The following is a 15782-nucleotide window of genomic DNA, read 5'->3' on the forward strand; positions in this document are numbered from 1 at the left end:
TTCAACTTAAAATGCCCTGACTATCACTTTAAATTCTTGCAGACTAGAATTTCTGATGGAATTTCAAAACCATCTTTTGTACATACACACTACAATATGTGAAAACTTCTCCGAAAGTACCTTTTTTTTTGTATGGTTAACTATTGGTGAAGTGCATTTCTTTATCTGGAGCCATCCTATTTGATGCATCCCTTCTTTCTTTTCAGAGTGCTTTGGTGAGGCATCCCTTACTTTCTGAGAGAACAAGCTTGACAACAATTCATCACATATCCTACTATTCATTAATCCATCATTCCTATTAGGATGTGATTCATTCTAAAAAAAAATCAGAGAAATATATAAAATAAGTGTTTCAAAAGCACATGGCTGATGTGTCAATTAGGTGTCATCAAGAAACACTACTATCATATAAATAAAATCTATACATAAACAGATCCTTGTGCTAGATGCATTCCTCCACTACATCTTAGCAACAGTAGTAGGATCACATACCATAATTCCTACTTGGCAGTGGGTATCATACTACTTTCACAAACAATACTTGTAACAATATCTCCTACCTTTATCATCATCAGTCTCCAATCAGGGAGCAACAAACACCAAAAGCTTAAAGCCAAAAGATATATAAACTTTCTTAAAACAGAAACAAGATTCAAATCATGTCTTCCATATATGGTTCCTGAACATGCCAACAAACCTTAACAGTTTGTATACTAAATGGACCCAAACTAGAAGTATCACAGTTAAATAATTTTTGTGTTTATGAACTAAAATTACTAAGCAAAATAATAATATACATTTTACAAAAATTTTCGGAGGTAATGCATATCATGTATTGCATGTGCACCATTTCTACTCTTTGTTAAGATTTGTATCTTCTTCGTCCTCTAAATATCCACAAGAAAATGTTTTTGAATCTTCTCCACCTGGACAAAGGTCTACTTTTTACCACCTCCCCAACTTGCTCCTTCTGTTTTCTTATTTCTCTGACTAGTGTATGAAAAGAATCATCAACAAAACGTCGCAATGCAGCAGATGTTTCATAAAATGGACAACCCATCTCTTGTGCTAATGCCCGTCCTTCTTCGGTGGAAACCTGCAAAATAAAATTAAAATTCTATTACAAACATACATATACCAGAGGCTTTTTTCCCCCTTATAAGGGAGGTAGCCAAAAAACACTCCCACCCATTCCAATACCTATCATACTCCACTCCCCTCCACCCTCTTCCCTCTCTCTTATCTTGGCACCTCCTGGATGACGGGTCATCCCTGCATCTTGCCCACTGCCCTGGGTCAGAAGCAGTGTCACAAGACACAGCACATCCACAGCAAGGCTGCTTCATTGAATTAAAATTCTATTAATAACTATAAAATTTTCTTTCCATTCTAAACTACAAACTGTAGTTATGAAGGGAAAGCTACATCTCTCCAAGAATGTCCTGCAACAAAATATGACATTTTAGCTGAGATTTTCCTATAAACTTTGAGACATTTAAGAACACCGATCTGAAGACTCACACTGACTTGATTTCCCACTCTTCCAACCACTGGGTCAATCAATTCATGGATCCGATGCCCTGATTCTCTTCTGAAAGACCTGCAGCCACTAGGAATTACCTACAACCAGTTGAGTCCATATGTCACTCACTGAAGAGATTTTGTGATGTCTTTAGTGAATCTAAGACAGTGTAGTATGGAAAAGGTGGTAGAGAAATGCAGGTTGGAGCGAGAACACTATATTCCTGACGTTTCGAATACAAGTCTTCTTCAGACTCTAGAGAAATGCGGGTTGGAGTGAGAACACTATATTCCTGATGTTTTGACTACAAGCCTTCTTCAGAGTCTGAAGAAGACTTGTAGTCGAAACATCAGGAATATAATGTTCTCACTACAACCCACATTTCTCTACCACCTTTTCCATTCATCTATCTTACCTTCATAGCAACAGTGTAGTATGATGTGCTCTTTGTTGTGTGATGCTTCTAGGGCAATTAGTGTTTGTTGCCAGGCCAATTCTATGTTAGTATGTTTTTATTGTGGGCTGGTGGGCTGAATGTAGGTATTGATGCATTGATTACTGGGAGAATGTGAAGTATAGGACTTTATGTTCCACAGTATTTCTTTTCCGATCTGTGTGTGCATGCAATTTTGTATGAAAGTAATGGGGAGTTACTAAGGGTAGGTTGTTGTAGATGTTTGAATGCAATGCTGTTGTTGTTTAGTTAACTATGTATGATGAGAGGTGTGTAGGTTCATAAGGTCTAGCACAGAACTGCTGCTTTATGGAGTTATTCTAGTGAAGCCAATTATTATTCTAAAGGCTATATTTTTTATTGGTTGTAGGTTGTCTTTTTTTCTTCATCTTCTACAATATAATACTGTGGTGTAATTATGCATGGTTCTTAAGAATTGTTTATAAAGTGATAAGTGTTTCTATTATCCAAATCCCATGACTGCAACGTTCCTATCACATTCAGTTTTGTGTTCAACTTCACTATAAAGTCTTTCATGTGAGGAATGAATGTCATGTATGAGCTGTACATAAGGCCAAGTATTTTTTTGCTTTTATTCATTGGGAAAGGTTGATCATTAAATATGACCACTAATATTTCTGTGATTTATGGTAGTTGAGGGTAAGTAATGTTCTTTAATCACACTTCTAGCTCTCTTAGGTAAATCTGGGTATATTTTAGTTAAGTTGAAGTTGTGATCCTTAGCTATTTCCGTCATCTGCATCTGTGAAAGTTTTGGTGGTGTGCTCTGGGGTAGAAAGGTCATGTGTACAAAGGTTCAACAGCACCTGTTACCATACTGTCCCTTGAGGGGCTCTGATGAATACTCTTTTGGTCTCCAATAAATGTTGTTTTCCGATACTTTACCTTTTCTGATAACTAAGAAGTTATCAATCACTTCTGGTCATTGTTGTGTATTTCATATTCAAAGACCTCTTTTAACATCACAGTGTTTGTTCAGGAACTGCTATGGCCTTGTTTATATATATTCCCGTTACTACTGTTTTGTCCTGCAGTACCTTCTTGAAGTCATTCATTATAGTTGGGTACATGGTTTGTGATCACTGTGCTGGTGGAATGGCCTTCTTTGAACCCATGTTAATTTGGTAAGATATGTATGTGTATTCTGATTCTATACCTCTTTCTATCAGTTTAGATACATTCAAAAGGAGAGACATGTCTGTAGAATACTAGGTTCTCTGGCAATTTATTTGGTATCAAGATGGGGACAATAAGTGTGTTTTCTTTAGATTAAGATGTTACTGTATGACCAAAAATGGTTGCTGGAGTTGCACTGCCCTAGTCTGCCTGGGCAAACAGATCTTCCTTCAAGAAAGCTAGGGCCACCACTGGGTGCTTCCATATTTCATGCATGTTGTTTTATTGTATTTATCTAGTTGTATTTTACGGGAAGGGGAGCTATGCTCATGGTGACCCATTTTTGTATCTCACAAGATCAAGTTTGCTCTTAAATTCTTGTATGGTGTTTGCACACACTATTTTTTCATCCAGTTTGTTCCAGATATCTATCACTCTGTGTGGGAAGCTATTCTTTTTCAGGTCTCTTCTGTAGCTGTCCTTTTTGAGTATCATTGCATGTCATCTTGCTTTTCCTCTGTCCCACTTTAATAAGTATTTACCTAGTTGTATTTTACGGGACTGGAGCTATGCTCGTGTTGACCCATTTTTGTATCTCTCTACATCTAGTTTGCTTTTGAACTCGTGTATATTTCTGGCATTAACTTTTTCAATGTTCAATTTGTTCCAGATGTCAATTACCCTGTGTGGGAAACTGTTCTTTTTCAGGTCTCTTCTGTGTGTGTTTCTAGGTGTTGTCAATGAGGGACATTCCTCTATGAGGTAGCAGATATTGTGAATGTTTATGTGGTAGTGGACAAGTGCTATCTGTATCTGGGTTATTTTTTCCTATACGTAAGAAGGGAGAGGTGGTGTTTACTCCTTAGCCTAGAAGGGAAAACTTGGTCCATTTTACTTACTGGGTGTTCTGATGGGGGAGTTGAATGCATTACTTTGTATTTTTTCTTTTGTAATGTTATTTATTTTCACAATAAACATGTTCAAAAGAAATATCTTTTGGGTGAAAATATTTGTTGTATGCCAATTTGTATTCTAAAACACAGCTTACAGTACCATCTCTTGATATTAGTTCTGATGACATCATAACTTGTGTACCAACTCAAGCATCCTATAGCGAAACAGACAATTCCTTCAATGATATTGAGTTTTTCATCATCTTTTGAGAGTAGCTCAGTCTGAACTCCCTAAATATTTCTGACAACAGCCAAGATGTGTGGATAGATGGTATAGTTAAGGGTTATCAATATGATCCAGAATATCTTTCTGAAGAAGTCTTCATATTGGTGCATCATTGGTGTGTAATTACATGCATGTTGGTTCTGCAAAGTTGCCTTTGGACACTCAAAAAATGCAAGTGTAGTATGTGTGACTCATTCAAAATTTTTGGAGTGTACTCCTACACAAAATACTCCAGCACATTCATACTATAACTCCTGGATGCCACAAGCTTTGTAAACAATTATCAACATAATATATATATATATTTTTTTTTACAAAGGCTTTTTACTCCTTGTACGGGAGGCAGACAAGTCAAATAGCATGTATCCACACCCATCCACCACCCTTTCTTCCCTTTACTCTTCATGGATAAAGGGTCACTGGGTCAGAAGTAATGCAGCAAGACACAGCACAGCCACAGCAAGGCCTCTTCATTTAATCGGTGACCCCCCTCTTTGTCCCCTCATGCAGAAAAAATGAAGATGAGAAGAAATCCCTTCAGGTTGCATCCAAATATCATTTACACATAACCACTCACTACTCCCCCATCCCCCTCCCATCCTTGCATCACAGTATCAAAAGCCATTCTCCATTCACCCCTACTCCTACCTTCTCCCTTCCTTGCTCCATCGACATTCCCCTCTTTCTCAAAACACCCCATCCATCCATCTCATCCTCAGTTGTTCCCTCTAGTTCACTCCATTCATCCATGTCTTCCACACCTCTTTTACTAACTTTTCTTCACTCATTCTTTCCATGCGTCCAAACCACCCCAATGCTCTTTCATCAGTCCTATATGCCACCTCCTTTTCCACCCCTACTCTCCTCTTCACCTCATTTCTCATTCTATCCAACCTTGTAACCCCAACCATACATTTCATCTCAAACTCAGTAAAAAGGTTAATGAATTGTTACTACCAGACAAAAATTATTATTCTTTACATAATAAGTTAGGTACATTATTTTAGAATGTTCTGTTTACAAACTGTATAAAAAATCAAAGCTTCACTACAATTATCGCTGAGAACATGCTAATTCATTCCAGCAAATGACAAGTGTTTTTTGCATTTATTACTATACTGCACACCCTTATTTAGCCAGCTACTAAACTGTGATAATAGTGAAAACTCCACAAAATTTAAACAAAATTCCAGCATAAGTCCAATAAAGAAAATGCTGATTCATATAACATTTAGTCAGTATTATTTTTCTGAATTCAGACAAAAAATATATTTCTGCAGTTTAAAAAATCAGAAAGTTAAACTGTTTGTGTCTGCCTATAAGAGAATGTGGTTTTACATACATACATACATACACCAAGGCTTTTTCCCCCTTACAAGGGAGGTAGCCAAAAAGAAAAAGGCATAAAACCATTCCCACCCATTCCATCCCTAAATACATTCCACTCCCCTCCTCCCTCCCTCTTAGCACTAAATAACTTTATTACACAATTGTCAGTGATGTTGGAAGCCCTAACTTTGTTGATGTATTGACCCTGTTCCAACATCCTGTCTTCCCAATTAACCTATCTTCTTCTATTTTGTTTTATTTTCCTTTTTATCATATTTATGCTATGTAATTTCTTTATTATTCACTAATCATTCATTTCTCCTAGCTTTATTTGTCTAAGCTCATTTACCTGATAGGATAGGATCAGTGATTTCAAATTACATACATACATACATATACCAAAGGCTTTCTTCCCCCTTACTCGGGGGGTAGCCAAAAAACAAAGACATAGAGACTACTCCCACCCATTCCATCCCCTACATAGTCCACTCCCCTCTACCCTCCTCCCTCCCTCTTATCTTGGCACCTCCTGGATGATGGGTCAAATTACAATAAATAAAAAAACTAAAGATTTTTTTTGGCAATTCATTTAGTTGTTATTGATTTTGGGAAGTACTAGATGCTAATTCTAGTAAAATTAGACAACCTTTATTTACAAGGTAGTTACTCTTTTTAAACTTACACAGTTAATACCTCACACACTATTTCTGAAATGGTACCAAGTAATACGTAGGTCTATCCATATACCAATAAGCATCTTCTAATAAAAGTGAAGTCTTACCTGTCTATGCTGTGGGTCATCCAAATCCACTTTGTTGCCAACAAGTACGATAGGAATAGACTCACTTGCTCGTACTTTGGCAATGAGCCTACGATAACCCGCTACTTCCTCGAAACTGGTTCTGTCTGTGATGGAATAACAAATGAGGAAGCCCTCCCCACATCGCATGTACTGGTCTCGCATTGCTGTGAATTCAACCTGGTAGAGAAAACGGTAATCAGGAAAGTGAAGAGTCAAAGCATAAATGATGATGATATGTTTTAACGTCACAAACTCCATCCCCCCTATTGGGAGGTTAGGACGATGCCCCTCACAGAGGGATTTGTAGCATGGAATCTAATGAGCCATGCCCTTGGTTCAACTTCGCCGGTGGCAGGATTCGAACCGCCTTCACCTCGAACTTCGCCGCAAGTAACGACGCCCTAACCCGCTCAGCCAGCAAGCTTCTGAATACATAAATAATCCCTACTATACTACTACTCAAAATATTTTCTAATAGTGCTATGTGATTTCATTCAACTTGAGAAAGAACAATTGTGTAAATGAATTAAGGTTAGCTCAATTACCAGTAGCCCCTTTGCTAAGACACACTTTAAAGATTTTTTCTCACTATTAGTCGAGGAATATATCCAGCTTGAGAAACATCACCACAGTAAATGGGTTAATGATGAAAATGAAAGATCAAATATCAATTAACAAAATCCTCCTACCTGTCCAGCAGTGTCAAGGATGTCCAGCAATGCAGCTTCACCGTCAATAACGGCCTGCTGCTGGTACGCATCCTCTGAAACGAGAGCGAGATTTCAATAATTTAACACCAAGGTTGTGATTATGAAAAACTGTGACACTTTTCTCCACTAATATTTAATTTTTTTTCATTAACAGAGGATTTCCCTCCAAATGCAGAAACCAATGAAGATAAATCATCAACTCAACCAGCACCATCTGGCTCACATGTCCTTTAGAATCGAAAGTAAGGGGCAGGGTAGGGCTAATTTCCAGAGTATGAAAATGTACTTACAGATTTTAAGCTGTTTTTAGCTGCGGGTGCATAATGAGAAGGGAAGTACAACTGAGATAGCACATGCAATGGTAAACAGTTTTAACATTCAGATTTTTTACTTAAATGGTCACTGCTTTCATTCTCTAAATGCTACTTTCATGTCTTCCAGATTAAGCAGTAAATTGTTTATTAGATTATACTTCTTGTTTATTTAAACCTAAAGCTTAATACACATTTTGTGATAAGTACTTGTCCTTCTTCTAGTACTTTACAGGTCCTTTACTCCAGACTACTCGTTATGAGCATTTTCGAAGACTCAGATATGTCTTGCAGCTTCAATTTATTAGCTTACCCAAATCTCCACAATGCTTTGGGAGGAATGAAGTCTCTTTGCATCTAAGATCCCTTTTAATAGAGGAAGTGGAGAGATTTAAATACTTGGGGGCGAATGTGGTGGGAAAGGGTGGAGTGGAGGTGGAGATAGAGTTAGATTGAGAGAAGCAAGTAAATGCCTTGGGAGATTAAAAAGTTTAATGAGAAATAGGTATCTGGGAATGGATGCTAAAAGGAAGTTGTATGAAAGGATGTTTGTGCCAACAGCACTGTATGGGACAGGACCATGGAAAATAAAAAGAGGATTAGATGAAGAGTTTAAATGTATTTGAGATGAAATGCTCAAGAAGTATGGTAAGGGTTACTAGGGTGGAGAAAATCAGAAACGAGAAAGTGAAGAAGAGAGCAGGAGTGGAAAGGGAGTTGGGAGATAAGGTTGACGAAAGAGTATTGGGATAGTTTGAACACATGGAGAGAATGAGTGAAGAAAGATCAGTAAAAGAGGTGTGGAAGGCAGATGAGGAGGGAGTGAACATGAGTGGGTAACCAAGGATGAGATGGATGGATGGGATAAAAGGGGCATTGGGCAAGAGGGGGATATCTGTTGAGGAAGGAAGGGAGAAGACAAGATAGGAGTGAGTGGAAAATGGTTGTGTATGGATGATGATGTGATGCATGGAAGGGAGTGGGTGGGGAATGGAAGGGTGAGGGAGTATGTGTGAATGACATTTTGACACAGCCCCAAGGGATTTCTCCCAGTCTTCTCTTTCTCTGTATGAGGGGATGGAGAGGGGGAGGGTCGCCGATTAAATGAAGAGGCCTTGCTTCTGACCCAGGGCAGTGGGCAAGATGCGGGGATGACCCATCATCCAGGAGGAGCCAAGAAAAGAGGGAGGGAGGGATGGTGAATGGGGGTGGAGTATGTGGGAACAAAATGGGCGGGAGGGGATTTATGTTTTTGACTGTGGGTACGTCCCTTGTACAGGGAAGAGGCCCTTGGTATATGGATGCATGTACATGTTAGGTAAAACCAATAGTAGTATGTGTTGTATTTGATGGGTGTGTGTGCATATCTAATGGTTTAGTGCATGTGGGGCAAGTGTAAGAACCTGGATTGGCATCTAATGTCACCAGCTAAGAGGAGAAGTGGAGGGCAAGTAATGGTATACTGAACTTATTGTGTGAAAAAAGTGATACAGGAAAGGGAGATAAGTGGGAATTGTGTGTGAATGTAAGGAGTGGCTCTCTGGCCCAGTCTGGAGACCATGTACTGGCCCCTTGGGACAGCACCTCCTTGAGGAGGTGGAGGAATTTTGTGTCCATCTGATGTCTTTGGCAGGTCTTGTGGAATCTGGTTCCTTCTGGGTGGGTGAGTGGGTGGTCTTCCTTTCCCTGCCATCTCAATGCATGGGACAACTGCTTGAAAGTTGGGCACTAAAGAATGGGGTAGTTTTTGTGTCAACCTTTGATGATGATAATGATTCTCCTTTGTCACAAACTCCCTAGATCAGTGCTAAGATAGTACCTTAGGAAAGGTCCTTATCTTTTATCTGTAACTTGTATATTTTTCTATCTACTTGTTTCCTGGTGTCATGGGATGAAACTTGTTTTGGAAATATGCTCATGATAAAACCAAATCACACATAAAAATCCATATGGCAAATCTTGCACCAACTGTTGTAAAATCTTGTTTTGCTTATTTCATAGCAGGAATTACTCATGCACAATGTACCAATGCACAAAACATAAGAAAAAAATTACCTTAAACCAAAACAATTCAAACCTTGTATGCAAATGAAAATGAACTATCATTGTCTTAAGTTTACATTTTCCCATTTGTTCTATGCATAATTCACATAAACCAGTACAAAGCTCAATATATATTTGTACAATGAAGCTTTTGCAACTTTTATTTACACAATATTTTAGTTCTCGTATCATTGCGTGTAAGCTATACAACCATCACACACAGAATTTTACAAGCTACTCACCAATCGTTGGATCGTGGTATTCTAAGAAGCTATGGCTGACAAATTGCAGAGTCAGGGCTGTAAAAGAAATAAATATCTTTAAAACCTGTTCTTTGCATACATCTATATCAAGTTTTTAACAGTAACTCAAAGGAATTATGTATAAGGCAAAGAGAATTAATGAAATCAAACATTTCCTCCTCTAAAAGCTAAAAATTAAATCATTCTTCTACGGTTAGCTACTAGTTTGCACCTCCCAAAACGTGTGGCAAATGAAACATAACATTAGAATTTCTAGTGACACAAGAACAATCTGAAGTGAGCTACCTTTGTGACAACAAGCCCTTGTCAATCAAATGAAGTCATCGAACAGTTGAATATTCTCCAGGTCATCATCAATAACGCCCCTATCATTTTTACTTTCTATACTCTTTAATATGCAGAAAGTACCTTCCAAGTTGAACAAAATTGTCTAGAGAGCAAAAAAATAAATAAATAAAATAAATAAATAAATAAATAAATAGAATAAATAAAAAATAAAATAATGATAATAATGTAGCTCACTCTGCCCATTACATCTCCTGCAGTGCCTACTCAAGAAAGCCCTATAACCTAATAGGGGGTATGATTTTCATTACTAGAATATGATGAAGAAATGACAGTAAACCAGCTTCAGCTGTTGGGCCCTACTATGAAAGAGCTGTAGCTTGCTGCATTGCTTTTGACCCATAATCTGGTGGGGGCTTTGGCAACCTTTCATCCTGAAGGTATTGCGATGAAAGGGGGGGTTATATGCATTTCATCTAGTACAACATGAATTCACTATATCTAATTTATCCAAAGCCAAATTCAGTATAGAAAAAAAAAGATTGCAATTTAAAGTTTGCTATTATCTCCCCCACCTTCTGTATCTTTTAAATTGCAACCTTTTCTGCTAGATGGAGTGCATCTTTGCTATATCCTTCAAGTATACATAATGAAGAGAACTTTCTCTGATTCTTTTTTAAATGAACCAGCATGTTTACTCATATGTACAAACATACACATACATAAAGAATATCTGGACAATATAAAATCGGTACAAAGGAAGTAAAGAAAGTTTGCTCCGAAAAGGAAGGAGTAATTTTTAACAAAGACATGTCCCCAGATAAGCATACCGGGTATAAACAAAATAGTCGGAGAAACCTATGATATACTAAGATCAATAAAGGCGGCTTTCAATTACTTAGATGAAGTAATGATAAAAAATATAAGTCGTCACACTAATAAGACCAAGATTGAAGTACACTGCGACATTATGGACACCCAGCACAAAAAAAGAATATATAGAAATTAGAAAGAATCCCAAGAGCATTGACAAAGATGGTCCCAACACTTCCAAATTTGAAATACGAACAAAGATTGTCTAAACTGGAACTACCAACACTGGAACAAAGAAATGAAAGAGGAGATCTATTGGCCATTTACAGAATCATGAAAGGCATGGAAGTCCTTGACAGAGAAGACTTATTAAAGTGGGATAAAAGAAAAACAAGAGGACATGAAAAGAAACTCAAAAAGGATAGTTATAGAAGAGATCTGAAAAAAAAAAAAAAGTTTTACACACCGAGTGGTGGATGTCCGGAACAAATTGGATGAAACAATTGTGTGTGCAAACACCATACAAGAATTTAAGAACAAACTAGATGTTGCGAGATACAAAGACGGGTCACCATGTGCATAGCTCCCCTTCCCATATAATACAACTTGGTAAATACACACACACACATGCACACCAGCAGCTTACTACTCAAATATCTATAACCTACTACCTGCACTGTACAAAACATCCATACAAAAAATACATTCATGCTCAATCACAAAACAAGCAAAATAAAAAAAAAAAAAAAGAAAAAAAATATATATATATATATATACATATATATATATATATATATATATATATATATATATATATATATAAATCCATCATTTCTCCTCCACCAAACAGAAAATTCCCTCCCAAGTGAAGCAAGAACTTCACTAACACAACTAGGTTCAAGTCACCATCCACTACTAAAACAATACCAACACAGAATAGGCTTGGCCATAGAAACAAACTGTCCTAGGTGCAGCCATCACACAAAAGATACCAATCATCTCATCTTCCACTGCTGTATCTTAGCCATACCCACAACAACAATAAAACATCCTTTCCTTGAATAACTCATATACCAGTCCAGTCCAGTCCAGTGTGGAGTATGCAGCAACACTATGGACACCCAGTACTAAAAACAATATAAAGAAATTAGAAAGAATACAAAGAGCAACAACAAAGTTGGCACCAACTCTCTCCAAATTAACATACGAACAAAGACTGTCCAAATTGGAACTACCAACTCTGGAACAAAGAAGAGAAAGAGGAGATCTGCCAACTATTTATAGAATCATGAAAGGAATGGAAATCCTAGATAGGAATGATTTATTAAAATGGGACAATGGAAAAACAAGAGGACATGAAAAGACACTCAAAAAGGATAACTATAGAAAAGATCTGAAAAAAAAATTGCTTCCCACACAGAGTACTGGATACCTGGAATAATTTAGATAAAGAATCAGTGTGTACAAACACTATTCAAGATTTTAAGAAAAAAATTGATGCTGAAAGATACAAAGATGGGTCACCACGAGCATAGCTCCCTGCCCGTATAATACAACTAGGTAAACTAGGTGACCACCAAACATCCTGGTCCATCAAATTCAGTATTTTTAGGAGTGCACATTTATGCGATATAGCATTAGAAAATTAAATACTGATTTTGTAAATTATAATACATCTATGTAATATACGTTTTTCTTGGCAGAAATCAATAACAGAAAACACTGCTAAAAGTGACAAACAAACGAATGAAGCCGTGTCAACTCCTTGAGACACCACCTTTGTTTTGATAGATTTGGAAGTTGAAGACAACAATGACAACCTTGATGACCCTTAGAATTACAGGTACCACATTACCAAATACAGGTTAGGTTAGGTAGGTAGGTTAAATTTGGTTAGGTAAGGTTAGAATAGATGAATTTATCATACTTTAATTTCTTTGACCTCCATTTCTACCAAAACAAATATGATGTCTCAAGCAGTTGAAGTGGCAATGTTTGTATCGCTTTGTTCTGTTATTAATTTCCACCAAGAAAACATATATTACATAGATGTATTATATTTACAAAATTAATATTTAATTTTCTATTGCTATATTGCATAGGTGTGCACTTCTAAAAATTTACCTCAAATTCTTCCACACACAAAAAGAAACTTAAAAGGATAGTTAGATAGTTACAGAAGAGATCTGAAAAAGAATAGCTTCCCACAGTGATAGATATCTGGAACAAACTGAATGAAGAAACAGCAAGTGTAAAAAGTATACAAGAATTTAAGATCAAACTGGATGCTGAAAGGTACAAAAGGGGGTCACTATGAGCATAGCTCTCTTCCCATAAAATACAAGTAGGTAAATACAAGCTCCACAGAAAAATCCCTCCCAAAAGAAAAGCAAAAACTACAGACACAACTGAGTTCTAGTCACCAACCACTAAAGACAATACCAACACAGAATAGACCTGGCCACAGGAACAAACTGTTCTGAATGCAGCAATCACACAGAAGACACTGAGCACCTCATCTTACATTGCCCAACCTAGCCATACCTTCACGACAACACAATAAAAATATGTTCCGTATTTCTTCCTTCAATGACACCACAATGTGATGGCTGATGCTGGTTACTTATGAGCTGTGGGTCCTTGTAAGAGAAATCTGGAGCAACAGATTAACTAATTATTTGTTTTGCTCATTTCTCCCACCCAAAACCCCAATTTCCCAATGTGGTTATCCAGACTGCTCAGGTAAGAGTTACAAAGGATTATGAAGGCAGAGCATGCCAACAGGAGACCCCCTGGTCCATATCTATGTCGGATGCGAAAAAAATCATAATAACAATAAAATAATAAATAAAAACTATAATAATGTAAACAACAAATAAAATACCTATATAAATGCATAGGTATAGTCAAATAATAAACAAACAGGTAAATAGTAAATAATAATAAATTGACATATAACTGATAATAAATGAAAATCAAACAGACAAATGATAACAAAACAAAAACAAATAATATAAAATAAATTATAATCATTACAGCATCTTGCTTAGGTGTTTATCTAAATGATTCTTAAAGCTTCGAACTGAGTTGCATAGGCGAGTGCAAGACAACCTAAGAGGACCACAATAGAAATAAGCTTACATGCTTTTTTTGTGTTATCCTCGGCAATTATAATTTCAAACTATGTGTTCTTGTCATTAGCTGCACTTCATGTGTATTGATTCTTTGCCAAATAAACTTACTTAATATAAGACAATCATCTTCAGCAACTTCTAATTGAAATAAACATTATTCATTCAAGTCAGCAAGAAAACTAATAGGAACAAAAATTAAGACATAAAGCACATGTATAGGCACTTCCAAATTCTTACCATATAACAAAAAATTGAAACTATTTATAAAAAACTATATCTAATTATATGTGCAAATTGATATTATAATAATGAGGTCCCACACAAGCTTAATAGAAAACATGATCATTTTACTATCCATAATATAGTCTCCTCTATTGTCCAATTTCTATTTAAGAAATATGAGAGGTAATTACAGTGAACTGACACCATATTGATTGTGGGTTGTGTCAGGAGTTATATTAAATTATTTCATCAAATCATACAACACTGACTAGATATAACACTATGCATTCATCCAAGCCTCCCCATGATAAACATGGTGACTAATAGTATGTGAATGTGGGTATCTCCTTAATGATTAAAAGAGGAAATAGCTCCGCTTGCATCTGTAAGTTATTCTAGTTTGAACAATCAATGGAGGAGATATTCGACTTGTTACTTGTATTTGAAAGCTATTCCACTTTATCTTTAATTAGATCAACAATTCATAACAAATACCCCTAATCTAATATTATTTCCACAAAAAGTATAAGCCAAACCTATTAAAATACAACAAAAAATAAACCTCAAGACAAAGAATAGCCACTGCCAAAGATTTCCTGTTTTATGGTACCTAGATTTCACCTTATAAAAATGATACAAAATTATTTGTTTACATTTTTCATCAAACCTAACAGATGTAGGCATGCAATGCTGCCCTTGATAATGAATTTATTTGTTATAACTAGCAAGGATTTATCTGTAATTACTGTATTGATGTGGCATGATCAAGTACAGATTTACCTAGGAGGATGCTATCACACACCAAAACATTTACTGACAAACTTCAAGCCTTCCATTCACCAGTCGTCTTTCATATGATCCCTTTTTACCCAATATTTATATATGACACGGCTTTATTGGACACTAGAATTAGAGCCAAATTCACGTATCAATAACCATCGAAACGCCCATCCCAACTAACCCTAATTCAACACAAACAGTACTCACCTGACTTCCCTACCCCGCCCTCGCCTAACACCACCAGTTTGTACACTTTGATGCCTCCTCTCGTCTGTTGGCCACCTGCAGCTGTTGCTGCTGCCGCCGCCTCGCCTACCATTCTGTGGCTCATGATGAGCTATCCTTTCCTTTCAATTCATAATATATATTCCTTGTTCTTAGATCCTATTGCGATAGCCACTACACGACGCCCTAGTACCCCCAGTAGTAAGAATATAACTGACAGAATGTAGTACTTCGTTGCAAAGACGTTTGTGTGACATAGAGTTAGATTCTTTGTAGAGATGTCAAAAATAGAGTTTGAAGAAGCTCTTTATCAAATACGTTTCATGTTAGCCTTTGATTGTCTAATGTTTGAGATATGTAAAAGTGTTTATGATAATCTCATCAGCTGATTTGTATCAATTTGTTTAATGTCAAGAAATGATGTTATGGGATTTAAACATGCATGTCAAGCATTTATATAGAGATTGGCGATAACAAGGTATGCATAGAGTTTATTGTGTGCAAGATGTAAGGAATATCTTCTAGTTGTTCACATTATGATACTGGAGGTTAATCCAAACGAAATATGTATTG

General features: G+C 36.6%; 1 protein-coding gene across 1 annotated transcript; it reads right to left on the minus strand.

Moving 5' to 3' along the window:
* Positions 1-406: 406 nt before the first annotated feature.
* LOC143021042 (GTP-binding protein Rit2-like) lies at positions 407-15412 on the minus strand. Its single transcript, XM_076178233.1, has 5 exons — positions 15192-15412; positions 9730-9786; positions 7113-7186; positions 6403-6600; positions 407-1096 (listed from the first exon to the last, which is right to left on the minus strand). The coding sequence occupies exons 1-5, from the start codon at positions 15313-15315 to the stop codon at positions 863-865; spliced, it is 687 nt and encodes a 228-aa protein (XP_076034348.1). The 5' UTR covers positions 15316-15412; the 3' UTR covers positions 407-862.
* Between the last annotated feature and the right edge of the window lie 370 nt (positions 15413-15782).

The sequence above is a fragment of the Oratosquilla oratoria genome, chromosome 41, assembly GCF_046742065.1.
Source record: "Oratosquilla oratoria isolate Oo_2021 chromosome 41, ASM4674206v1, whole genome shotgun sequence".
NCBI lineage: Eukaryota > Metazoa > Arthropoda > Malacostraca > Stomatopoda > Squillidae > Oratosquilla > Oratosquilla oratoria.

Coding starts and splice junctions, on each gene's coding strand:
- LOC143021042 (XM_076178233.1), bottom strand. CDS start 15,315: ATGAGCCACAGAATGGTAGGCGAGGCGGCGGCAGCAGCAACAGCTGCA. Junction 6,601..7,112: donor TCCTTGACACTGCTGGACAG/GTAGGAGGATTT, acceptor TTTCTCTACCAG/GTTGAATTCACAGCAATGCG. Junction 1,097..6,402: donor ATGACCCACAGCATAGACAG/GTAAGACTTCAC, acceptor TTTATTTTGCAG/GTTTCCACCGAAGAAGGACG.